We start from the raw sequence: 26,743 nt of genomic DNA, 5'->3' as shown, positions 1-26,743 counted from the left end.
ACTGACAAAATAGCCCAGCTGCAAGAAGGGTAGACAGAATACACTTTTATTTATTTTTATTTTTATTTATTTTAATACCTTAATATCTTTTTTCACACCTTTTCTCCACAGTTTTGTGATATCCAATTGGTAGTTACAGCCTTGTCTCATCGCTGCAACTCCCGTACGGACTTGGGAGAGGTGAAGGTCAAAAGCCATGCGTCCTCCAAAACATGACCCTGCCAAGCTGCACTACTTCTTGACACACTGCTCGCTAAACCCGGAAGCCAGCCGCACCATTGTGTCGGAGGAAACACCGCACAACTGGCCACCACGTCAGCGTCAGCACAGGAGTCGGTAGAGCACGATGGGACAAGGACAACCTCTAGTTTTTACTTGTTGATGGCTACTTCCCAGTAAGGGGACTTATACAGATGTATTTTGGACGTCTTATTTTGGTCCTTACTGGACCAGCCTTATTTGTTTGGTGCGGTCCGGACTGGCTTTGATATCATTGTCCATGGACCGGATTCTAAAAACACTGCTACGAAAAAGTGGTAGTTGTATCGAAATGGCGTGTTTTAGGGAATCTCATCCCCGCACGTTGATTTATAGATATCTATGTTTGGTTCAGATTTGGTACGATCCGGGCTGGCCTTGATTTGGCCCAAACATCTACTGTATGTTTGGTTTAGATTTGGTCTGGTCCCCGTTCCATGTAATTGATATATTCCAGAGCAAGCACATCTGATTGTAACGCCCTGGCCATAGAGAGGGTTTTTTGTTCTTTATTTTTGGTTAGGCCAGGGTGTGACATGGGTGGGCGTTCTAGGTTTCTTTTTCTATGTTGGAGGTTTTCTTTGTTTCGGCCGTTTATGGCTCTCAATCAGGAACAGGTGTAGATTGTTGTTGCTGATTGGCAGTCATACATAGGCAGCCTGTTTTTCCTTTGGGGTTTGTGGGTCAATGTTTTCTGTTTAGAGTTTGTATCCTGACAGAACTGTTGCTGGTCGTTCTTTTTGGTTTCTTTTTGTATAGTGTTCTTTCGGTCATTAAAAACCTTACAAGATGAACACATCCTCCGCTGCACCTTGGTCTCATTCTGACGACGGCCGTTACACTGATTAAATTTGTCAACTCATCCTCAAGCTCCTGAATCTCAGCTAGCTGTTGTAAGATGAATGCACTAACTGTAAGAGTATCTGCTAAATTACTAAAATGTAAACATAGAGTACAACAGAGTACAGCACATAACAGTACAGCACATAACAGAGTATAGCACATAACAGTACAGTAAAAAAAAAGTTGAGAAATTATTTGCAACATTCATTCAGAACAGAAAATGACCCTGATTCCAATTTCCGGAAAAGACTCACTGTCAACGTCGGGACAATACGTACTTTCAACGTCCAGAAAATACATACTTTCAACATCCGTAAAATACGTATTTTAAACTTCCTGAAAAGACGTCTTTTCACCTTTCATTCAGAACCTAGAATGAACCTAACTTCAACATCTGGAAAATACGTAATTTTGCTTACTGGGTTGAGACTTTTGGGAACACACTGAAAAGTAACTTGACACTGTTGATCAGTTGTCTGTCTCCTGTGTTGATCTAACTAATTAGCTAGCTAGCATATGTACACTCACAGCAATGTACAGATAATATTTAAATCCATGTATTTGTTTGTGGCCTTTTATAAAGACAGCGCCCCAATTTTCCCTTGCCATAAGAGTTTGAAAATGACAACTGCTTTCTAAATCTTGCGACCGACATCCCCATATGACAAAATAAACGGTACCAAACCAAAAACATTAATCTGTTTAAAGCAATCCATTTAGTGTAAATCTTGATGACTATAAACTTTTAACCTCTTGCGTGTATCCTACCACTGGGGGCACCACAGCGCATTTTGGAAGAAATTCGTTCCCATTTTCAACGGCCTACTAATCAAACTCAGAAGCTAGGACATGCATATACTTATTTTATATGGATAGAAAACACCCTAAAGTTTCTAAAACTGTTTGAATGGTGTCTGTGAGTATAACAGAACTCGTATGGCAGTCAAACCCCGAGACCAATTGAACCAGGAAGTGGGATTCTGAATTGTGGACTCGACTTCACAGCCTTCCCTGTAATTCACAACGTGAAAAAATGATAATTGAGCACTTTCCAGTGCATCCACTAGATGTCCCCAGTCTTTACAAAGTGTTTTGAGGCTTCTGCAGTCGAAACTCAGTGTAGGAGACGATGTGGCAATTGGTCACAGTAGGAGGGCCATCAGCATTGTGACGTCGGCGGCCGTGTCTGCCCCCACCTTTGGAAACGTTTTGAAACACAATGAAATCGTCCCACTCGAATCTTATTGGCTCTCTTGTTGAAACAGGCCCTGAAGATTAATGTTATACAATGTTTGACATGTTTGAACGAACCCAAAGGAGGGAAAATAGTCATTTTTCGTTAGCCAAGTCCCGCGCCCGTATCAACCTTTGGTTACAGCCTTCGGACGCGCTAACAACAGCAAGCTAATGGAACATAAAGGATGGACTTTTTCGACCGAAAATACATTTGTCGTGGACCTGGGATTCCTGGAAGTGCTTTCTGATGAAGACAACTAAAGGTGAGGGATTATTGGCAATATTATACAAGATCAGATGTGATGTGCGATTGTACCAAGATGGCGACAAGCTAGGCTTTCTAGCTCATTTTCTGAGTATCGCATCCCCTTTTATCTCAAAGTGTGATTACCCTGTAAAGTTAATTTAAAATCTGTTATGACGGGTGTTTTCAAGAGATATTCATCTATAAATCTTAGATTGACAATATAAAAAAAAATAATCATTTTCGAATAGTAATTTATAAAATTGTAGCACTGTTTCCCGGGACGCATTTTATGGGAAAATAGTTAGTCAACGTCAGGTGCCGATGTAAAATGCTGTTTTTATATAGAAATATGACCTTTATTGAACAAAAGATTGCATGCTGTGTGTAACATGATGTCCTAGGTGTGTCATCTGATGAAGTTTGTAAAAGGTTAGTGCTGCATTTAGCTGTTTTTTGGTTATATGTGATGCATGTGCTTGGTCGGAAAATTCATATGATGCTACTTTTACCATGTACTCCTCTAACATAATCTAATATTGTGCTTTTCCTGTAAAACCTTTTTGAAATTGGACAACGAGGGTCGATTCAAGAGAGGTGTATCTATAAAACGATATGAGACAGTCCTATATTTGAAAAAATATATATATTGAATTTCGTTATGCTAATGTCGCTAGGAGTTTTCGCTGGAAAATGATCCCGCTAACGGGATGAGACGCTCAAGTAAGGTAAATGCGATGAGTACTTTCACTTCACTCAATTGTATGCGGTGAAAGTGGGAGCTTGTGTAAGGCACTAACACAAACTGTCGACATCAGGGAAATTAGCAGATTATAAAATAATTCAATATGTCAAAAATAATTCTGTTTTGGATGATAGTTAATGTTGCCCACTCAAATTTTAACAAAAATCTAACATTTAGAGAGTTTAGAAATGCTCCTAAACATACTTGAAACTAGTAGCTCCAGACTAGAGCTTCCATAGTCTGCCTGAATGTTTGATGTCCCTAATAGTATAGTTATCTTTACAATACATTAACGGTAAAAGGGACCCATGCCTTTTCCTGCTTCTATGAGAGACTCACTGTCTTTCTAATCTAAATGCTGTAACAGTGACAAGGCATTCAATTGCGACAGAGGACTGAGGCAAAATGAAGCCTGATCGCTTAACTGACTGTGTTCTAATGAGAACACAACATGACATGAGACCGAGTGGGAGAAATGGAAAGGAGGAAATGTTCTATAGCAATACTAGAAACAATGTCCTGCATGGAAAACAACTAGGCAATTTAATACGGTTAATGTTTGGCCAAATCAGGGAACTTGGTGAGATAATGTTCAAAGAAAGCTTTTTTGTTGTTGCAGTTTTATGAAAGTCTTTCTAATCTTAATACATAAGTAATGTACTGTAGTGTGGATAATCCCAGCAGAATATTCTAAATTCCTTTTCTCCTACGTGGTTTTACAAGTTTATCAACTTTCAAAGCAGCATAAATTAATAAACGGTAAAAAAACAAAACAAGATCATCTCACATGGAAGTGTTGAGTAACGTGTTGCAATCAGACTTTAGCCTTTAATCAAATATGGTAACATGGCAAACAAGCCATTGAGTCATTGCCACCAGCTCAGACCGCCCCTCCATATTACTTCAATGCACACCAGTGCAACATATTTGGATTAATCCATTTAACTGTGACCATGGTAAGAATGTTTTTTCATTGCATTTGTTATTTTGTATTCATATTCTGATTATTTTCTTTGCCTAATGTGTCAATTGGGGTCTGAGAAACGGACTGTTTGTGTGTGCTTATTTGGCATATGACTTTATTGTCTCAAGTGTTTTTGTCTAAACGGTTTATTAGGACAAGCTTTAGTAAACATTAAGTAAGGTGCAACCATCATATTTTCTAAATGTAGACCTAAAGCAGTGAAAGATACAGAAGTATTTGAGCATATTTGTAAAGATATCTGAGGAAATCTATACAAACACAGACAGAAGACAATGAATCCAGCACAATGAAGATCTTGGATATTGATGACGACATGTATGTCAAGCCCAGAACAAGACATGGCTTTCAATATTCAGGTATCAACGCGCACACACACACACACGCACACAAATAAACACACAAACACACACACACACACACAGTGTCTGTGTTTGAGTCTTATGGTGGTGGGGTTAAGTTGAAAGCAAATAATGAATTTCTGTCATCTAAAATAAAAATGAACAATAAATGTTGGTGCAAAGATTGTATGAAAACATCTTGTGATTCAGTACATTTTCAGTGGTGGAAGAGATCATTGGGAGTTGCTGCACTGTGTCTTGGATTGCTGTGTATTCTCCTACTGGCTGGGATCATTGGCATGGGTGTCAACTGTAAGTTTAGCATGTTTTCACTGGGATCATTGGCATGGGTGTCAACTGTAAGTTTAGCATGTTTTCACTGGGATCATTGGCATGGGTGTCAAATGTAAGTTTAGCATGTTTTCACTGGGATCATTGGCATGGGTGTCAACTGTAAGTTTAGTATGTTTTCACTGGGATCATAGGCATGGGTGTCAACTGTAAGTTTAGTATGTTTTAACTGAAGCAATCATCAGTGACATAATCATTAATTCATATTTTATCTGTTCCCTTAGTCACTGGTCAGCATTACTGTGATGAAAGTGACCAGCTACAGACCAGTTATAACAACCTGACTAAAGAGAGAGACCAGCTACAGACCAGTAATAATATACTGACTAAAGAGAGAGACCAGCTACAGACCAGTAATAATATACTGACTAAAGTGATAGACCAGCTACAGACCAGTAATAATATACTGACTAAAGTGATAGACCAGCTACAGACCAGTAATAATATACTGACTAAAGAGAGAGACCAGCTACAGACCAGTAATAATATACTGACTAAAGAAAGAGACCACCATCAGAGGGAGACAGAAAAGCTGAAGGTCAAAGGTAACATTTCAATTTACTGAACTATTGGACATTACTGTCTGTATTACATAATACAATAACAACTATATCACTTTGGGACAGTTAGATCACTTATTTCATCCACTAGACATTGATTACTACATTTTTACTCAAAATGGCTAATATTTGGGGAGAGAAATATGATGGCGCATAGTGGAAGAAGTTTAGAAGTTTGTTAGTGTTGAAGAATTGAGGCCGGTGTAGTAGAGGGAGGGACTGTTTTATAAATAGTTGATAGTAGTCTTCAATGGGAGACTAGGTAGTAGTAGTAGTAAGCAGCCCAGAAGTACTAGTAGAAGTACATTGCAGAAGTAATAGTGAATGTTTTAGATAGGTAGGCCATGGGTAAGCTATAGTAAGTAGGGTTGCTATTGGTGTTTGGTTAGTGAGTGGGGTTTTGTTATAGTGGGCTAGTTTAGTGGGTAGGGGTTAGTTGTGTGACATAATCAGAGGAAAAGGAGGACCGAGCACGCCCCTATTCTCATCGACGGGGCTGTAGTGGAGCAGGTTGAGAGCTTCAACTTCCTTGGTGTCCACATCACCAACAAACTAACATGGTCCAAACACAACAAGACAGTTGTGAAGAGGGCAGGACAAAACCTATTCGGCAGAGTACATCACTGGGGCCAAGTGTCCTGCCATCCAGGACCTCTATACCAGGCGGTGTCAGAGAAAGGTCCTAAAAATTGTCAAAGACTCCTGCCACCTTAGTCATAGACTGTTCTATCTGCTACCGTGCAGCAAGCGGTATCGGAGTGCCAAGTCTAGGTCCAAGAGGCTTCTAAACAGCTTCTACCCCCAAGCCATAAGACTACTGAACATTTATTCAAATGGCTACCCAGACTACTTGCATTGCCCCCCCCCCCTTTTTTTACACTCCTGCTACTCTCTGTTATTATCTATGCATAAGTCACTTTAATAACTCTACCCACATGTATATATCAATTCAATTACCTCGACTAACCGGTGCCCCCACACATTGGCTCTGTACCGGTACCCCCTGTATATAGCCTCCACATTGGCTGTGTACCGGTACCCCCTGTATATAGCCTCCACATTGACTCTGTACCGGTACCCCCTGTATATAGCCTCCACATTGACTCTGTACCGGTACCCCCTGTATATAGCCTCCACATTGACTCTGTACCGGTACCCCCTGTATTTAGCCTCCACATTGGCTCTGTACCGTAATACCCTGTATATAGCCTCCACATTGACTCTGTACCGGTACCCCCTGTATATAGCCTCCACATTGGCTCTGTACCGTAATACCCTGTATATAGCCTCCACATTGGCTCTGTACCGGTACCCCCTGTATATAGCCTCCACATTGGCTCTGTACCGGTACCCCCTGTATATAGCCTCCACATTGGCTCTGTACCGTAATACCCTGTATATAGCCTCCACATTGGCTCTGTACCGTAATACCCTGTATATAGCCTCCACATTGAGTCTGTACCGTAATACCCTGTATATAGCCTCCACATTGACTCTGTACCGTAATACCCTGTATATAGCCTCCACATTGGCTCTGTACCGTAATACCCTGTATATAGCCTCCACATTGACTCTGTACCGTAATACCCTGTATATAGCCTCCACATTGAGTCTGTACCGTAATACCCTGTATATAGCCTCCACATTGACTCTGTACCGGTACCCCCTGTATATAGCCTCCACATTGAGTCTGTACAGTAATACCCTGTATATAGCCTCCACATTGAGTCTGTACCGTAATACCCTGTATATAGCCTCCACATTGACTCTGTACCGTAATACCCTGTATATAGCCTCCACATTGAGTCTGTACCGTAATACCCTGTATATAGCCTCCACATTGAGTCTGTACAATAATACCCTGTATATAGCCTCCACATTGAGTCTGTACCGTAATACCCTGTATATAGCCTCCACATTGAGTCTGTACCGTAATACCCTGTATATAGCCTCCACATTGAGTCTGTACCGTAATACCCTGTATATAGCCTCCACATTGAGTCTGTACCGTAATACCCTGTATAGAGCCAAGCTATTGTTATTTTACTGGTGCTCTTTAATTATTCGTTACTTTTAATTTTTTATTTATTTTATTTTTCTTAAAACTGCATTATTCGTTAAGGGCTTGTAAGTAAGCATTTCACTGTAAGGTTTACAACACCTGTTTACAACACCTGTTGTATTTGGGGCATGTGACAAATAAAAATGAATTTGACTTTTTCTAGTTTCTCTGTTCTCAGTTTGTCCTCAGGTAGCGTCCTCTACCTCCTTGTTGTCAGCTGGTGAATTATTCAGAGGGCCCTAACTTAACAGGGCCCTAGTCTTCAAAAATTACTTTTTGTATTCAAACATTCTTCGCTATGTCCCTGTAGGAAATTTGGCGTTGAATGGAGTGGCCACTCAGTCATCACTGTATAACAATCGTGACGCTTCCGATGCCATTGATGGGAAAAGAAACACACACTATGAAGCCTGCACCCACACTCTGAAAGACAGAAACCCGTGGTGGAGAGTGGACCTGCTGAATGTGTACAGAATAACAGATGTCACCCTCACCAACAGAGGAGACTGCTGTCCTGAGAGGCTTGATGGTGCTGAGATCCGCATCGGTAACTCATTGGAGAACAACGGCATCAACAACCCCAGGTGACACATATAGATGTTGGTACATTTTTATGTCCTGTCTTAAAAGGTTTTCTGATATATTGGTCTTCATCCATGCTACTGTAGCTATTCTGTGGCTACATATTTAACAGAGTCAGAATCTGTATGGTAGATTATAGAACGTCTTAATTCACTCTGATTACCTCATCTCTTTCTCTCTCCCTCTTTCACTCCATATCTCTCTCTCCATCTTTCTTACTCTCTCAGATGTGCCGTCATCTCCCACATCCCAGCAGGAGAAGCCCACACCTTCCAGTGCAATGAGATGGAGGGTCGCTACGTTGTTGTGGTCATCCCTGGCAGGTCAGAATGGCTCACTCTGTGTGAGTTGGAAGTTCATGGTACTCCTGCAGGTAATAATCCGTAACTGTCTTCATTGTTCGCATTCATCATCAAGTAAGGTTTACATTACTTTTATACACTGAGTGTACAAAACATTAAAAACACCTGCTCTTTCCATGACATAGACTGACCTGGTCTCTCTCTGACTAAAGAGACAGACCAGCTACAGACCAGTAATAACAACCTGACTAAAGAGAGAGACCAGCTACAGAGGGAGATAGAAAGGTGACATAGGCGTCGTAAGGATAGGACCAAGGCGCAGTGGGTAAAGTGCTCATACTTAATTTATTTAAAGATAACACTTAAACAAAATAAACGTACGACGAAAAACAGTTCCATAAGGCACACAGGCTATACAGAAAATAACCTCCCACAAAACACAAGTGAAACAAACCTCAAACTAAATATGGCCTCCAATTAGAGTCAACGACAACCAGCTGCCTCTAATTGGAGGTCCTACCAAAAACCCAACATAGAAATAGAAAACTAGATTTAAAGATAGAAATAGAAAATATAGAACCTAAACCAAAAACACCAAAACACACAAAACAAACACCCCCTGCCACGCCCTGACCAAACTACAATGACAAATAACCCCATTTACTGGTCAGGATGTGACAAAAGGCTGAACAACAAAATCAAAGGTAACTTTTCAATTTGTTGTACTATTGGAGATGACTCTCTGTATTACATCATTTGCCTGTGATAATTCTATAATATTTTAAATAAATGTCATAACTTTTTTGTTCATTAGTTAATTAATTTGAATTTTTCAATATAATTGCCATTTTTGTTCCCTTACATGTTGTATTTCTATTATCTATGTAACTGGAAAGTCATTTTCCATGCTGAAAAATTGTGTGACTTGCTTCCTCTCTTTAAAGTACAGCCAAAGTCAAATATATGAAAATATATTTTCGGATTATTTTGATAGACTACTATATCAACCGTAGTACTTTGGAGTGTGGGGCAGTTAGATTACATCTTTCATCACAAATAACTACATTCAGAATACTACACTTATAAGGAACTCGAAAAATGATCGGCCATTATTTGGGGAGAGAAATATGATGGTACATAGTGGAAGAAGTTTAAACGTTTGTTAAAACTCTTTAGGGATAGGGGGCAGCATTGGGAAGTTTGGATGAAAAGCGTGCCCAGAGTAAACTGTCTGTTACTCAAGCCCAGAAGCTAGAATATGAATATCATTAGTGGATTTGGATAGAAAACACTCTAAAGTTTCCAAAACTGTTAAAAATAATGTCTCTGAGTATAACAGAACTCATATGACAGGCGAAAACCTGAGAAAAATCCAACCTGGAAGTGGGAATTCTGAGGTTTGTAGTTTTCAAGTGAATGCCTATCGAATATCCAGTGTCTGTGGGGTCAGATTGCACTTCCTAAGGCTTCCACTAGATGTCAACAGTCTTTAGAAGTTGTTTCAGGCTTCTATTGTGAAAGGGGAGCGAATAAGAGCACTCTAAGCAGATGGCCATGATGGCGAGCTCCGTTCCCTTTCCTTTCTCATGAAAACAGTATTGTCCGGTTGAGACATTATTAAATATTTATGATAAAAACACCCTAAGGATTGATTAGAAACATCGTTTGACATGTTTCTACGAACTCAAATTGAACTTTTTTGACTTTTCGTCTAGACTTTGTGCCTGCGCTTTATGCATTTGGATTACTGAACTAAACGCGCAAACAGGTATGTGGACATAAAGATGAACTTTATCGAACAAAACAAACATTTATTGTCTAACATGGAGTCCTGGGAGTGCCATCAGATGAAGATCATCAAAGGTAAGTGATTAATTTTAATGCTATTTCTGACTTTTGTGACACCTCTCCTTGGTTGGAAAATGGCTGTATGGTTTTTGTGGCTAGGCGCTGACCTAACATAATCGCATGGTGTGCTTTCACCGTAAAGCCTTTTTGAAATCGGACACTGTGGTTGCATTAACGAGAAGTGTATCTTTAAAATGGTGCATAATGCTTGTATGTTTGAGGACTTTTAATTATGATATTTCTGTTGTTTGAATTTGGCGCCCTGCAATTTCACGGGCTGTAGGCCAGGTGTTGCGCTAGCGGAACCCCCTTCCCAGAAAGGTTAATGTAGAAGAATTGAGGCCGGTGGGCCAGCATCCCTGTGGAATGCATTTGACACATTGTAGAATCCATGCCCCAACAAATTGAGTCTGTTCTGAGATCAGCTACAGACCAATAATAACAATCTGACTAAAGTGAGAGACCAGCTACAGACCAGTTATAACACCCTGACTGAAGAGAGAGACCAGCTACAGGCCAGTAATAATATACTGACTAAAGTGATAGACCAGCTACAGACCAGTAATAATATACTGACTAAAGTGATAGACCAGCTACAGACCAGTAATAATATACTGACTAAAGTGATAGACCAGCTACAGACCAGTTATAACAACCTGACTAAAGTGAGAGAGACCAGCTACAGACCAGTAATATCAACCTGACTAAAGTGATAGACCAGCTACAGGCCAGTAATAATATACTGACTAAAGTGATAGACCAGCTACAGACCAGTAATAATATACTGACTAAAGTGATAGACTAGCTACAGACCAGTAATAATATACTGACTAAAGTGATAGACCAGCTACAGACCAGTAATAATATACTGACTAAAGTGATAGACCAGCTACAGACCAGTAATACTATACTGACTAAAGTGATAGACTAGCTACAGGACAGTAATAATATACTGACTAAAGTGATAGACCAGCTACAGACCAGTAATAATATACTGACTAAAGAAAGAGACCACCATCAGAGGGAGACAGAAAAGCTGAAGGTCAAAGGTAACATTTCAATTTACTGAACTATTGGACATTACTGTCTGTATTACATAATACAATAACAACTATATCACTTTGGGACAGTTAGATCACTTATTTCATCCACTAGACATTGATTACTACATTTTTACTCAAAATGGCTAATATTTGGGGAGAGAAATATGATGGCGCATAGTGGAAGAAGTTTAGAAGTTTGTTAGTGTTGAAGAATTGAGGCCGGTGTAGTAGAGGGAGGGACTGTTTTATAAATAGTTGATAGTAGTCTTCAATGGGAGACTAGGTAGTAGTAGTAGTAAGCAGCCCAGAAGTACTAGTAGCAGTACATTGCAGAAGTAATAGTGAATGTTTTAGATAGGTAGGCCATGGGTAAGCTATAGTAAGTAGGGTTGCTATTGGTGTTTGGTTAGTGAGTGGGGTTTTGTTATAGTGGGCTAGTTTAGTGGGTAGGGGTTAGTTGTGTGACATAATCAGAGGAAAAGGAGGACCGAGCACGCCCCTATTCTCATCGACGGGGCTGTAGTGGAGCAGGTTGAGAGCTTCAACTTCCTTGGTGTCCACATCACCAACAAACTAACATGGTCCAAACACAACAAGACAGTTGTGAAGAGGGCAGGACAAAACCTATTCGGCAGAGTACATCACTGGGGCCAAGTGTCCTGCCATCCAGGACCTCTATACCAGGCGGTGTCAGAGAAAGGTCCTAAAAATTGTCAAAGACTCCTGCCACCTTAGTCATAGACGGTTCTATCTGCTATCGTGCGGCAAGCGGTATCGGAGTGCCAAGTCTAGGTCCAAGAGGCTTCTAAACAGCTTCTACCCCCAAGCCATAAGACTACTGAACATTTAATCAAATGGCTACCCAGACTACTTGCATTGCCCCCCCCCTTTTTTTACACTCCTGCTACTCTCTGTTATTATCTATGCATAAGTCACTTTAATAACTCTACCCACATGTATATATCACTTCAATTACCTCGACTAACCGGTGCCCCCACACATTGGCTCTGTACCGGTACATCCTGTATATAGCCTCCACATTGGCTCTGTACCGGTACCCCCTGTATATAGCCTCCACATTGACTCTGTACCGGTACCCCCTGTATATAGCCTCCACATTGACTCTGTACCGGTACCCCCTGTATATAGCCTCCACATTGACTCTGTACCGGTACCCCCTGTATATAGCCTCCACATTGGCTCTGTACCGTAATACCCTGTATATAGCCTCCACATTGGCTCTGTACCGGTACCCCCTGTATATAGCCTCCACATTGGCTCTGTACCGGTACCCCCTGTATATAGCCTCCACATTGACTCTGTACCGGTACCCCCTGTATATAGCCTCCACATTGGCTCTGTACTGGTACCCCCTGTATATAGCCTCCACATTGGCTCTGTACCGTAATACCCTGTATATAGCCTCCACATTGGCTCTGTACCGTAATACCCTGTATATAGCCTCCACATTGAGTCTGTACCGTAATACCCTGTATATAGCCTCCACATTGACTCTGTACCGGTACCCCCTGTATATAGCCTCCACATTGAGTCTGTACCGTAATACCCTGTATATAGCCTCCACATTGAGTCTGTACCGTAATACCCTGTATATAGCCTCCACATTGACTCTGTACCGTAATACCCTGTATATAGCCTCCACATTGGCTCTGTACCGTAATACCCTGTATATAGCCTCCACATTGACTCTGTACCGTAATACCCTGTATATAGCCTCCACATTGAGTCTGTACCGTAATACCCTGTATATAGCCTCCACATTGACTCTGTACCGGTACCCCCTGTATATAGCCTCCACATTGAGTCTGTACCGTAATACCCTGTATATAGCCTCCACATTGAGTCTGTACCGTAATACCCTGTATATAGCCTCCACATTGACTCTGTACCGTAATACCCTGTATATAGCCTCCACATTGAGTCTGTACCGTAATACCCTGTATATAGCCTCCACATTGAGTCTGTACCGTAATACCCTGTATATAGCCTCCACATTGAGTCTGTACCGTAATAACCTGTATATAGCCTCCACATTGAGTCTGTACCGTAATACCCTGTATATAGCCTCCACATTGAGTCTGTACCGTAATACCCTGTATATAGCCTCCACATGGAGTCTGTACCGTAATACCCTGTATAGAGCCTAGCTATTGTTATTTTACTGGTGCTCTTTAATTATTCGTTACTTTTAATTTTTTATTTATTTTATTTTTCTTAAAACTGCATTATTCGTTAAGGGCTTGTAAGTAAGCATTTCACTGTAAGGTTTACAACACCTGTTTACAACACCTGTTGTATTTGGGGCATGTGACAAATAAAAATGAATTTGACTTTTTCTTGTTTCTCTGTTCTCAGTTTGTCCTCAGGTAGCGTCCTCTACCTCCTTGTTGTCAGCTGGTGAATTATTCAGAGGGCCCTAACTTAACAGGGCCCTAGTCTTCAAAAATTACTTTTTGTATTCAAACATTCTTCGCTATGTCCCTGTAGGAAATTTGGCGTTGAATGGAGTGGCCACTCAGTCATCACTGTATAACAATCGCGACGCTTCCGATGCCATTGATGGGAAAAGAAACACACACTATGAAGCCTGCACCCACACTCTGAAAGACAGAAACCCGTGGTGGAGAGTGGACCTGCTGAATGTGTACAGAATAACAGATGTCACCCTCACCAACAGAGGAGACTGCTGTCCTGAGAGGCTTGATGGTGCTGAGATCCGCATCGGTAACTCATTGGAGAACAACGGCATCAACAACCCCAGGTGACACATATAGATGTTGGTACATTTTTATGTCCTGTCTTAAAAGGTTTTCTGATATATTGGTCTTCATCCATGCTACTGTAGCTATTCTGTGGCTACATATTTAACAGAGTCAGAATCTGTATGGTAGATTATAGAACGTCTTAATTCACTCTGATTACCTCATCTCTTTCTCTCTCCCTCTTTCACTCCATATCTCTCTCTCCATCTTTCTTACTCTCTCAGATGTGCCGTCATCTCCCACATCCCAGCAGGAGAAGCCCACACCTTCCAGTGCAATGAGATGGAGGGTCGCTACGTTGTTGTGGTCATCCCTGGCAGGTCAGAATGGCTCACTCTGTGTGAGTTGGAAGTTCATGGTACTCCTGCAGGTAATAATCCGTAACTGTCTTCATTGTTCGCATTCATCATCAAGTAAGGTTTACATTACTTTTATACACTGAGTGTACAAAACATTAAAAACACCTGCTCTTTCCATGACATAGACTGACCTGGTCTCTCTCTGACTAAAGAGACAGACCAGCTACAGACCAGTAATAACAACCTGACTAAAGAGAGAGACCAGCTACAGAGGGAGATAGAAAGGTGACATAGGCGTCGTAAGGATAGGACCAAGGCGCAGTGGGTAAAGTGCTCATACTTAATTTATTTAAAGATAACACTTAAACAAAATAAACGTACGACGAAAAACAGTTCCATAAGGCACACAGGCTATACAGAAAATAACCTCCCACAAAACACAAGTGAAACAAACCTCAAACTAAATATGGCCTCCAATTAGAGTCAACGACAACCAGCTGCCTCTAATTGGAGGTCCTACCAAAAACCCAACATAGAAATAGAAAACTAGATTTAAAGATAGAAATAGAAAATATAGAACCTAAACCAAAAACACCAAAACACACAAAACAAACACCCCCTGCCACGCCCTGACCAAACTACAATGACAAATAACCCCATTTACTGGTCAGGATGTGACAAAAGGCTGAACAACAAAATCAAAGGTAACTTTTCAATTTGTTGTACTATTGGAGATGACTCTCTGTATTACATCATTTGCCTGTGATAATTCTATAATATTTTAAATAAATGTCATAACTTTTTTGTTCATTAGTTAATTAATTTGAATCTTTCAATATAATTGCCATTTTTGTTCCCTTACATGTTGTATTTCTATTATCTATGTAACTGGAAAGTCATTTTCCATGCTGAAAAATTGTGTGACTTGCTTCCTCTCTTTAAAGTACAGCCAAAGTCAAATATATGAAAATGTATTTTCGGATTATTTTGATAGACTACTATATCAACCGTAGTACTTTGGAGTGTGGGGCAGTTAGATTACATCTTTCATCACAAATAACTACATTCAGAATACTACACTTATAAGGAACTCGAAAAATGATCGGCCATTATTTGGGGAGAGAAATATGATGGTACATAGTGGAAGAAGTTTAAACGTTTGTTAAAACTCTTTAGGGATAGGGGGCAGCATTGGGAAGTTTGGATGAAAAGCGTGCCCAGAGTAAACTGCCTGTTACTCAAGCCCAGAAGCTAGAATATGAATATCATTAGTGGATTTGGATAGAAAACACTCTAAAGTTTCCAAAACTGTTAAAAATAATGTCTCTGAGTATAACAGAACTCATATGACAGGCGAAAACCTGAGAAAAATCCAACCTGGAAGTGGGAATTCTGAGGTTTGTAGTTTTCAAGTGAATGCCTATCGAATATCCAGTGTCTGTGGGGTCAGATTGCACTTCCTAAGGCTTCCACTAGATGTCAACAGTCTTTAGAAGTTGTTTCAGGCTTCTATTGTGAAAGGGGAGCGAATAAGAGCACTCTAAGCAGATGGCCATGATGGCGAGCTCCGTTCCCTTTCCTTTCTCATGAAAACAGTATTGTCCGGTTGAGACATTATTAAATATTTATGATAAAAACACCCTAAGGATTGATTAGAAACATCGTTTGACATGTTTCTACGAACTCAAATTGAACTTTTTTGACTTTTCGTCTAGACTTTGTGCCTGCGCTTTATGCATTTGGATTACTGAACTAAACGCGCAAACAGGTATGTGGACATAAAGATGAACTTTATCGAACAAAACAAACATTTATTGTCTAACATGGAGTCCTGGGAGTGCCATCAGATGAAGATCATCAAAGGTAAGTGATTAATTTTAATGCTATTTCTGACTTTTGTGACACCTCTCCTTGGTTGGAAAATGGCTGTATGGTTTTTGTGGCTAGGCGCTGACCTAACATAATCGCATGGTGTGCTTTCACCGTAAAGCCTTTTTGAAATCGGACACTGTGGTTGCATTAACGAGAAGTTTATCTTTAAAATGGTGCATAATGCTTGTATGTTTGAGGACTTTTAATTATGATATTTCTGTTGTTTGAATTTGGCGCCCTGCAATTTCACGGGCTGTAGGCCAGGTGTTGCGCTAGCGGAACCCCCTTCCCAGAAAGGTTAATGTAGAAGAATTGAGGCCGGTGGGCCAGCATCCCTGTGGAATGCATTTGACACATTGTAGAATCCATGCCCCAACAAATTGAGTCTGTTCTGAGATCAGCTACAGACCAATAATAACAATCTGACTAAAGAGAGAGACCAGCTACAGGCCAGTAATAATATACTGACTAAAGTGATAGACCAGCTACAGACCAGTAATAATATACTGACTAAAGTGATAGACCAGCTACAGACCAGTAATAATATACTGACTAAAGTGATAGACCAGCTACAGACCAGTTATAACAACCTGACTAAAGTGAGAGAGACCAGCTACAGACCAGTAATATCAACCTGACTAAAGTGATAGACCAGCTACAGGCCAGTAATAATATACTGACTAAAGTGATAGACCAGCTACAGACCAGTAATAATATACTGACTAAAGTGATAGACTAGCTACAGACCAGTAATAATATACTGACTAAAGTGATAGACCAGCTACAGACCAGTAATAATATACTGACTAAAGTGATAGACCAGCTACAGACCAGTAATACTATACTGACTAAAGTGATAGACTAGCTACAGGACAGTAATAATATACTGACTAAAGTGATAGACCAGCTACAGACCAGTAATAATATACTGACTAAAGAAAGAGACCACCATCAGAGGGAGACAGAAAAGCTGAAGGTCAAAGGTAACATTTCAATTTACTGAACTATTGGACATTACTGTCTGTATTACATAATACAATAACAACTATATCACTTTGGGACAGTTAGATCACTTATTTCATCCACTAGACATTGATTACTACATTTTTACTCAAAATGGCTAATATTTGGGGAGAGAAATATGATGGCGCATAGTGGAAGAAGTTTAGAAGTTTGTTAGTGTTGAAGAATTGAGGCCGGTGTAGTAGAGGGAGGGACTGTTTTATAAATAGTTGATAGTAGTCTTCAATGGGAGACTAGGTAGTAGTAGTAGTAAGCAGCCCAGAAGTACTAGTAGCAGTACATTGCAGAAGTAATAGTGAATGTTTTAGATAGGTAGGCCATGGGTAAGCTATAGTAAGTAGGGTTGCTATTGGTGTTTGGTTAGTGAGTGGGGTTTTGTTATAGTGGGCTAGTTTAGTGGGTAGGGGTTAGTTGTGTGACATAATCAGAGGAAAAGGAGGACCGAGCACGCCCCTATTCTCATCGACGGGGCTGTAGTGGAGCAGGTTGAGAGCTTCAACTTCCTTGGTGTCCACATCACCAACAAACTAACATGGTCCAAACACAACAAGACAGTTGTGAAGAGGGCAGGACAAAACCTATTCGGCAGAGTACATCACTGGGGCCAAGTGTCCTGCCATCCAGGACCTCTATACCAGGCGGTGTCAGAGAAAGGTCCTAAAAATTGTCAAAGACTCCTGCCACCTTAGTCATAGACGGTTCTATCTGCTATCGTGCGGCAAGCGGTATCGGAGTGCCAAGTCTAGGTCCAAGAGGCTTCTAAACAGCTTCTACCCCCAAGCCATAAGACTACTGAACATTTAATCAAATGGCTACCCAGACTACTTGCATTGCCCCCCCCCCCTTTTTTTACACTCCTGCTACTCTCTGTTATTATCTATGCATAAGTCACTTTAATAACTCTACCCACATGTATATATCACTTCAATTACCTCGACTAACCGGTGCCCCCACACATTGGCTCTGTACCGGTACCCCCTGTATATAGCCTCCACATTGGCTCTGTACCGGTACCCCCTGTATATAGCCTCCACATTGACTCTGTACCGGTACCCCCTGTATATAGCCTCCACATTGACTCTGTACCGGTACCCCCTGTATATAGCCTCCACATTGACTCTGTACCGGTACCCCCTGTATATAGCCTCCACATTGGCTCTGTACCGTAATACCCTGTATATAGCCTCCACATTGGCTCTGTACCGGTACCCCCTGTATATAGCCTCCACATTGGCTCTGTACCGGTACCCCCTGTATATAGCCTCCACATTGGCTCTGTACCGGTACCCCCTGTATATAGCCTCCACATTGACTCTGTACCGGTACCCCCTGTATATAGCCTCCACATTGGCTCTGTACTGGTACCCCCTGTATATAGCCTCCACATTGGCTCTGTACCGTAATACCCTGTATATAGCCTCCACATTGGCTCTGTACCGTAATACCCTGTATATAGCCTCCACATTGAGTCTGTACCGTAATACCCTGTATATAGCCTCCACATTGACTCTGTACCGTAATACCCTGTATATAGCCTCCACATTGGCTCTGTACCGTAATACCCTGTATATAGCCTCCACATTGACTCTGTACCGTAATACCCTGTATATAGCCTCCACATTGAGTCTGTACCGTAATACCCTGTATATAGCCTCCACATTGACTCTGTACCGGTACCCCCTGTATATAGCCTCCACATTGAGTCTGTACCGTAATACCCTGTATATAGCCTCCACATTGAGTCTGTACCGTAATACCCTGTATATAGCCTCCACATTGACTCTGTACCGTAATACCCTGTATATAGCCTCCACATTGAGTCTGTACCGTAATACCCTGTATATAGCCTCCACATTGAGTCTGTACCGTAATACCCTGTATATAGCCTCCACATTGAGTCTGTACCGTAATAACCTGTATATAGCCTCCACATTGAGTCTGTACCGTAATACCCTGTATATAGCCTCCACATTGAGTCTGTACCGTAATACCCTGTATATAGCCTCCACATTGAGTCTGTACCGTAATACCCTGTATAGAGCCTAGCTATTGTTATTTTACTGGTGCTCTTTAATTATTCGTTACTTTTAATTTTTTATTTATTTTATTTTTCTTAAAACTGCATTATTCGTTAAGGGCTTGTAAGTAAGCATTTCACTGTAAGGTTTACAACACCTGTTTACAACACCTGTTGTATTTGGGGCATGTGACAAATAAAAATGAATTTGACTTTTTCTTGTTTCTCTGTTCTCAGTTTGTCCTCAGGTAGCGTCCTCTACCTCCTTGTTGTCAGCTGGTGAATTATTCAGAGGGCCCTAACTTAACAGGGCCCTAGTCTTCAAAAATTACTTTTTGTATTCAAACATTCTTCGCTATGTCCCTGTAGGAAATTTGGCGTTGAATGGAGTGGCCACTCAGTCATCACTGTATAACAATCGCGACGCTTCCGATGCCATTGATGGGAAAAGAAACACACACTATGAAGCCTGCACCCACACTCTGAAAGACAGAAACCCGTGGTGGAGAGTGGACCTGCTGAATGTGTACAGAATAACAGATGTCACCCTCACCAACAGAGGAGACTGCTGTCCTGAGAGGCTTGATGGTGCTGAGATCCGCATCGGTAACTCATTGGAGAACAACGGCATCAACAACCCCAGGTGACACATATAGATGTTGGTACATTTTTATGTCCTGTCTTAAAAGGTTTTCTGATATATTGGTCTTCATCCATGCTACTGTAGCTATTCTGTGGCTACATATTTAACAGAGTCAGAATCTGTATGGTAGATTATAGAACGTCTTAATTCACTCTGATTACCTCATCTCTTTCTCTCTCCCTCTTTCACTCCATATCTCTCTCTCCATCTTTCTTACTCTCTCAGATGTGCCGTCATCTCCCACATCCCAGCAGGAGAAGCCCACACCTTCCAGTGCAATGAGATGGAGGGTCGCTACGTTGTTGTGGTCATCCCTGGCAGGTCAGAATGGCTCACTCTGTGTGAGTTGGAAGTTCATGGTACTCCTGCAGGTAATAATCCGTAACTGTCTTCATTGTTCGCATTCATCATCAAGTAAGGTTTACATTACTTTTATACACTGAGTGTACAAAACATTAAAAACACCTGCTCTTTCCATGACATAGACTGACCTGGTCTCTCTCTGACTAAAGAGACAGACCAGCTACAGACCAGTAATAACAACCTGACTAAAGAGAGAGACCAGCTACAGAGGGAGATAGAAAGGTGACATAGGCGTCGTAAGGATAGGACCAAGGCGCAGTGGGTAAAGTGCTCATACTTAATTTATTTAAAGATAACACTTAAACAAAATAAACGTACAACGAAAAACAGTTCCATAAGGCACACAGGCTATACAGAAAATAACCTCCCACAAAACACAAGTGAAACAAACCTCAAACTAAATATGGCCTCCAATTAGAGTCAACGACAACCAGCTGTCTCTAATTGGAGGTCCTACCAAAAACCCAACATAGAAATAGAAAACTAGATTTAAAGATAGAAATAGAAAATATAGAACCTAAACCAAAAACACCAAAACACACAAAACAAACACCCCCTGCCACGCCCTGACCAAACTACAATGACAAATAACCCCATTTACTGGTCAGGATGTGACAAAAGGCTGAACAACAAAATCAAAGGTAACTTTTCAATTTGTTGTACTATTGGAGAGGACTCTCTGTATTACATCATTTGCCTGTGATAATTCTATAATATTTTAAATAAATGTCATAACTTTTTTGTTCATTAGTTAATTAATTTGAATCTTTTAATATAATTGCCATTTTTGTTCCCTTACATGTTGTATTTCTATTATCTATGTAACTGGAAAGTCATTTTCCATACTGAAAAATTGTGTGACTTGCTTCCTCTCTTTAAAAGTACAGCCAAAGTCAAATATATGAAAATATATTTTCTGATTATTTTGATAGACTACTATATCAACCGTAGTACTTTGGAGTGTGGGGCAGTTAGATTACATCTTTCATCAAAAATAACTACATTCAGAATACTACACTTATAAGGAACTCGAAAAATGATCGGCCATTATTTGGGGAGAGAAATATGATGGTACATAGTGGAAGAAGTTTAAACGTTTGTTAAAACTCTTTAGGGATAGGGGGCAGCATTGGGAAGTTTGGATGAAAAGCGTGCCCAGAGTAAACTGCCTGTTACTCAAGCCCAGAAGCTAGAATATGAATATCATTAGTGGATTTGGATAGAAAACACTCTAAAGTTTCCAAAACTGTTAAAATAATGTCTGTGAGTATAACAGAACTCATATGACAGGCGAAAACCTGAGAAAAATCCAACCTGGAAGTGGGAATTCTGAGGTTTGTAGTTTTCAAGTGAATGCCTATCGAATATCCAGTGTCTGTGGGGTCAGATTGCACTTCCTAAGGCTTCCACTAGATGTCAACAGTCTTTAGAAGTTGTTTCAGGCTTCTAATGTGAAAGGGAAGCGAATAAGAGCACTCTAAGCAGATGGCCCAGGTGAAAGCCTTTAGTTTAGTCACGCGCATGGCCGTGATGGCGAGCTCCATTCCCTTTCCTTTCTAATGAAAACAGTATTGTCCGGTTGAAACATCATTGAATATTTATGATAAAAAGACACTAAGGATTGATTAGAAACATCGTTTGACATGTTTCTATGAACTCAAATGGAACTTTTTTGACTTTTCGTCTAGACTTTGTGCCCGCGCTTTGTGCATTTGGATTACTGGACTAAATGCGCAACCAGGTACTTGGACATAAAGATGAACTTTATCGAACAAAACAAACATTTATTGTCTAACATGGAGACCTGGGAGTGCCATCAGATGAAGATCATCAAAAGTACGTGATTCATTTGAATGCTATTTCTGACTTTTGTGACACCTCTCCTTGGTTGGAAAATGGCTGTATGGTTTTTGTGGCTAGGCGCTGACCTAACATAACCGCATGGTGTGCTTTCACCGTAAAGCCTTTTTGAAATCGGAGACAGCAGCTGGATTAACAAGAAGTGTATCTTTAATCGTATGTATAACACTTGTATCTTATATCAATGTTTATGATGAGTATTTCTGTAATTTGATGTGGCTCCCTGCATTTTCACCGGATGTTTGTTTGGACAATGCATTTCTGAACATAACACATCAATTTCAAATGAGGTTTTTGGACATAAAGATGAACTTTATCGAACAAAACAAACATTTATTGTCTAACATGGAGTCCTGGGAGTGCCATCAGATGAAGATCATCAAAGGTTAGTGATTCATTTTAACGCTATTTCTGACACCTCTCTTTCTTTGGAAAATGGCTGTATGGTTTTTTGTGGCTAGGCGCTGACCTAACATAATCGCATGGTGTGCTTTCACCGTAAAGCCTTTTTGAAATCGGACACTGTGGTTGCATTAACGAGAAGTTTATCTTTAAAATGGTGTATAATACTTGTATGTTTGAGGACTTTTAATTATGATATTTCTGTTGTTTGAATTTGGCGCCCTGCAATTTCACGGGCTGTAGGCCAGGTGTTCCGCTAGCGGAACCCCCTTCCCAGAAAGGTTAATGTAGAAGAATTGAGGCCGGTGGGCCAGCATCCCTGTGGAATGCTTTCGACACATTGTAGAATCCATGCCCCAACAAATTGAGTCTGTTCTGAGATCAGCTACAGACCAGTTATAACAACCTGACTAAAGTGATAGACCAGCTACAGACCAGTTATAACAACCTGAGTAAAGAGAGAGACCAGCTACAGACCAGTTATAACAACCTGACTAAAGAGAGAGACCAGCTACAGACCAGTTATAACAACCTGACTAAAGTGATAGACCAGCTACAGACCAGTTATAACAACCTGACTAATGAGAGAGACCAGCTACAGACCAGTTATAACAACCTGACTAAAGAGAGAGACCATCTACAGACCAGTTATAACAACCTGACTAAAGAGAGAGACCATCTACAGACCAGTTATAACAACCTGACTAAAGAGAGAGACCATCTACAGACCAGTTATAACACCCTGACTAAAGCGAGAGACCATCTACAGACCAGTTATAACACCCTGACTGAAGAGAGAGACCATCTACAGACCAGTTATAACAACCTGACTAAAGAGAGAGACCATCTACAGACCAGTTATAACAACCTGACTAAAGAGAGAGACCATCTACAGACCAGTTATAACACCCTGACTAAAGAGAGAGACCATCTACAGACCAGTTATAACAACCTGATTAAAGTGAGAGACCAGCTACAGACCGGTTATAACAACCTGATTAAAGAGAGAGACCAGCTACAGACCAGTTATAACAACCTGATTAAAGTGAGAGACCAGCTACAGACCGGTTATAACAACCTGATTAAAGAGAGAGACCAGCTACAGACCAGTTATAACAACCTGACTAATGAGAGAGACCAGCTACAAAGGGAGATAGAAAAGCAAAACAACAAGATTAACAGTAAAATGTCAGTTTACTGTACTATTGGAAAGGACTGTCTGTATCACAAAATATGCGGCTAACAATTTATCCAGGCAGTTTCGCAACTGTCCGTGATTGGGAGTCCCATACGGCGGTGCACAATTGGTCCTGAGTTGTCCGGGTTTGGCCGGTGTAGGCCATCATTGTAATTAACAATTAGTTCTTAACTGACTTGCCTAGTTAAAGAAAGGTTAAATAAATAAATATATATATATATTTGGGAAAATATTTAGTTCCTGTTTTTATTTCCTTACATGTTGTATTTTTCTATTGAATGTAACATTTTTACCCATGTAATACATCTTTCAAGTAAAAATAAGAAAATAAAAATGTAATCTTGATATTTCTAGGGAGACCCTGTCCTGAAGGATGGAAGACATCTCTCTCCAGCTGCTACTACACCACCACCATGATTAAAACCTGGGAGGAGAGCAGAAAGGATTGCAACGAGAGAGGAGCGCACCTGGTGATCATAAACAGCACAGAGGAACAGGTGTGTGTCTGTGTGTGTGTGTGTGTGTGTGTGTGTGTGTGTGTGTGTGTGTGTGTGTGTGTGTGTGTGTGTGTGTGTGTGTGTGTGTGTGTGTGTGTGTGTGTGTGTGTGTGTGTGTGTGTGTGTGTGTGTGTGTGTGTGTGCGTTTATGTGCAGTGGATACTTTGTATTAACAATACGGTCTTTGTGTCTGTGTGTGTGTGTGTGTGTGTGTGTGTGTGTGTGTGTGTGTGTGTGTGTGTGTGTGTGTGTGTGTGCGTGCGTGCGTGCGTGCGTGCGTGCGTGCGTGCGTGTGTGTGTGTGTGTGTGTGTGTGTGTGTGTGCGTTTATGTGCAGTGGATACTTTGTATTAACAACACAGTCTTTCTGCCGTAATAACAGACATTTATCAATGGGTTATACGGACCGGGAAATGAGACCTGGATCGGTCTGACGAACGTTGACACTGAGGGGACCTGGAAATGGGTGGACGGCACACCACTGACCACAGCGTAAGAGTTCTGTGTCAATTCGAATTCACTGACTGACTGGAGTAGTTTCTGAGAGAGTGGCCAGTCTGATTCTCGGTTGTTTATACTGCAGGTATTGGAAGACTGGAAAGCCTAGCAGCTATTTAGGGGCAAACCAGGACTGTGTGGAGTTTTTCCACAGTTCATCAGACCCAGGGGAGTGGAACGACGAGGAATGTCACAAGCCAAACAACTGGATCTGTGAGATTTTTTAATTCTCATACTCTCTGCTCTGCTAACTACATGTAACTGCCAAGAAAAAGAAACATTTCAGTAAATGAGGGTGGATCTGGCGGCTCTGTTATGGTGTGGGGTGCATTTTCCTGGCATGGTTTAGGTTCACTCAACCACTTAGAGGGAAAGGTAAACACCAATAAATACACAGCCATTCTGAGTGACCACCTTCAACCTATGGTGAATCATTTATATCCTGATGGAAGTGGTTTCTTCCAGGATGACAACACCCCCATCCACAGGGCACGAGTGGTCACTGAATGGTTTGATGAGCGTGAAAATCATGTAAACTATATGCCATGGCCGTCTCAGTCACCAGATCTCAACCCAGTAGAACACACATGGGAGATTCTAGAGCGGTGCCTGAGACAGCGTTTTCCACTTTTCTCCTGAAAGAATGGTGTTCGCATCCCTCCAATAGAGTTCCAGACACTTGTAGAATCTATGACAAGGGGCATTGAAGCTGTTCTGGCGGCTGGTGGTGGCCTAACGTCCTATTAACACAATTTCTGTTGGTGTTTCCTTTATTTTGGAAGTTAACTGTATGTTGATAATGGTCTGAGTATTGCTGATATATTCTGGTAGAACGTTACTCTGAATTACATTTCTGAGAGAAAGGCACACACACGCGCACACACGAATCATGTTCAGATTTCATAAAATGAGGTGTATAATATCATTGAATATCTGCTGTAAATCAATTTTAATTTTTACATGATTTGTATGGTAAATTCTATACAATATGTCTGCTACTTGTGCTTTCATCATGCTGAATATAAACAACGTGTACTTCCTGCTTATTCAGTAAATCATTGAACCTGGATTAAAGACATATCCTTGTTGAATACATTATTGTTCGCTCTGAGTTTATCTATCATGGAGCCTACAGTAGAAAGATAAGACACCTCTCTACCTCTTTATATTAGTTTATCTAAGATGGAGTCTAGAAGGATAAGACACCTCTCTACCTCTTTATATTAGTTTATCTAAGATGGAGTCTAGAAGGATAAGACACCTCTCTACCTCTTTATATTAGTTTATCTAAGATGGAGTCTAGAAGGATAAGACACCTCTCTACCTCTTTATATTAGTTTATCTAAGATGGAGTCTAGAAGGATAAGACACCTCTCTACCTCTTTATATTAGTTTATCTAAGATGGAGTCTAGAAGGATAAGACACCTCTCTACCTCTTTATATTAGTTTATCTATCTGGTCTAGAAGGACAAGACACCTCTTTACCTATAAGTTACTGTTTACCTTTTTAAAGGTCTACTCCCACATTTTAAAAACTTTCAAAACATCTGGAAATATCACAGATTGGGAATTTAACACATTCAGTAGCTATCGCTAACAGACGTCAAGAAAGGCAATAAACAAGACATACACAACCAGATTGAAAGCTATGACCCTAGCCTGGAATGAACAATGATAATTACCTCCATGTCACTATTGTTAAAGTGAAACAATAGTAAAACAACAGTGATAGTCAGGGTGGATTCCAGGCTACCTGATGTCTAGGTCTATAAACAGTAGACCTATTTTTATAGTACAGACGGTAAAAGGGACCCATGCCTTTTCCTGCTTCTATGAGAGACTCACTGTCTTTCTAATCTAAATGCTGTAACAGTGACAAGGCATTCAATTG

At 40.7% G+C, this 26,743-nt stretch overlaps 2 protein-coding genes across 4 annotated transcripts in view; one reads left to right on the top strand and one right to left on the bottom strand.

Annotated features, from left to right (window-relative positions):
- Nucleotides 1–26,743, bottom strand: part of LOC115151165 (glutamate receptor-interacting protein 2) — a 433,702-nt gene that overhangs the window by 121,397 nt on the left and 285,562 nt on the right. The gene's annotated exons all lie outside the window — the stretch shown is intronic.
- Nucleotides 4,176–25,944, top strand: LOC115150032 (uncharacterized). Of its 3 annotated transcripts, none has more exons than XM_029692905.1 (13): nt 4,176–4,282; nt 4,574–4,667; nt 4,860–4,961; nt 5,225–5,545; nt 7,933–8,206; nt 8,432–8,577; nt 13,906–14,179; nt 14,405–14,550; nt 19,761–20,034; nt 20,260–20,405; nt 24,212–24,354; nt 24,736–24,845; nt 24,937–25,944. In XM_029692905.1, the coding sequence occupies exons 1-13, from the start codon at nt 4,280–4,282 to the stop codon at nt 25,076–25,078; spliced, it is 2,175 nt and encodes a 724-aa protein (XP_029548765.1). In that variant the 5' UTR covers nt 4,176–4,279; the 3' UTR covers nt 25,079–25,944. The 3 variants fall into 3 exon arrangements, with proteins under 3 accessions (XP_029548765.1, XP_029548766.1, XP_029548767.1); XM_029692906.1 differs by having other exon boundaries at nt 4,195–4,282; nt 4,499–4,667; XM_029692907.1 differs by lacking the exons at nt 4,176–4,282; nt 4,574–4,667; nt 4,860–4,961 and adding an exon at nt 5,049–5,102.

Source organism: Salmo trutta, chromosome 16 (assembly GCF_901001165.1).
Source record: "Salmo trutta chromosome 16, fSalTru1.1, whole genome shotgun sequence".
In the NCBI taxonomy this organism is placed as follows: Eukaryota; Metazoa; Chordata; class Actinopteri; order Salmoniformes; family Salmonidae; genus Salmo; species Salmo trutta.
The sequence above is the reverse complement of the archived record's forward strand: the minus strand, read 5'-3'. Positions and strand labels throughout refer to the sequence as shown.

Bases quoted from the DNA above. Each gene is read 5' to 3' on its own strand.
- LOC115150032 (XM_029692905.1), top strand. The intron at 5,546-7,932 runs GTAACATTTCAA...ATGTCCCTGTAG, and splicing joins AGAAAAGCTGAAGGTCAAAG to GAAATTTGGCGTTGAATGGA. The intron at 24,846-24,936 runs GTAAGAGTTCTG...TTTATACTGCAG, and splicing joins GGCACACCACTGACCACAGC to GTATTGGAAGACTGGAAAGC.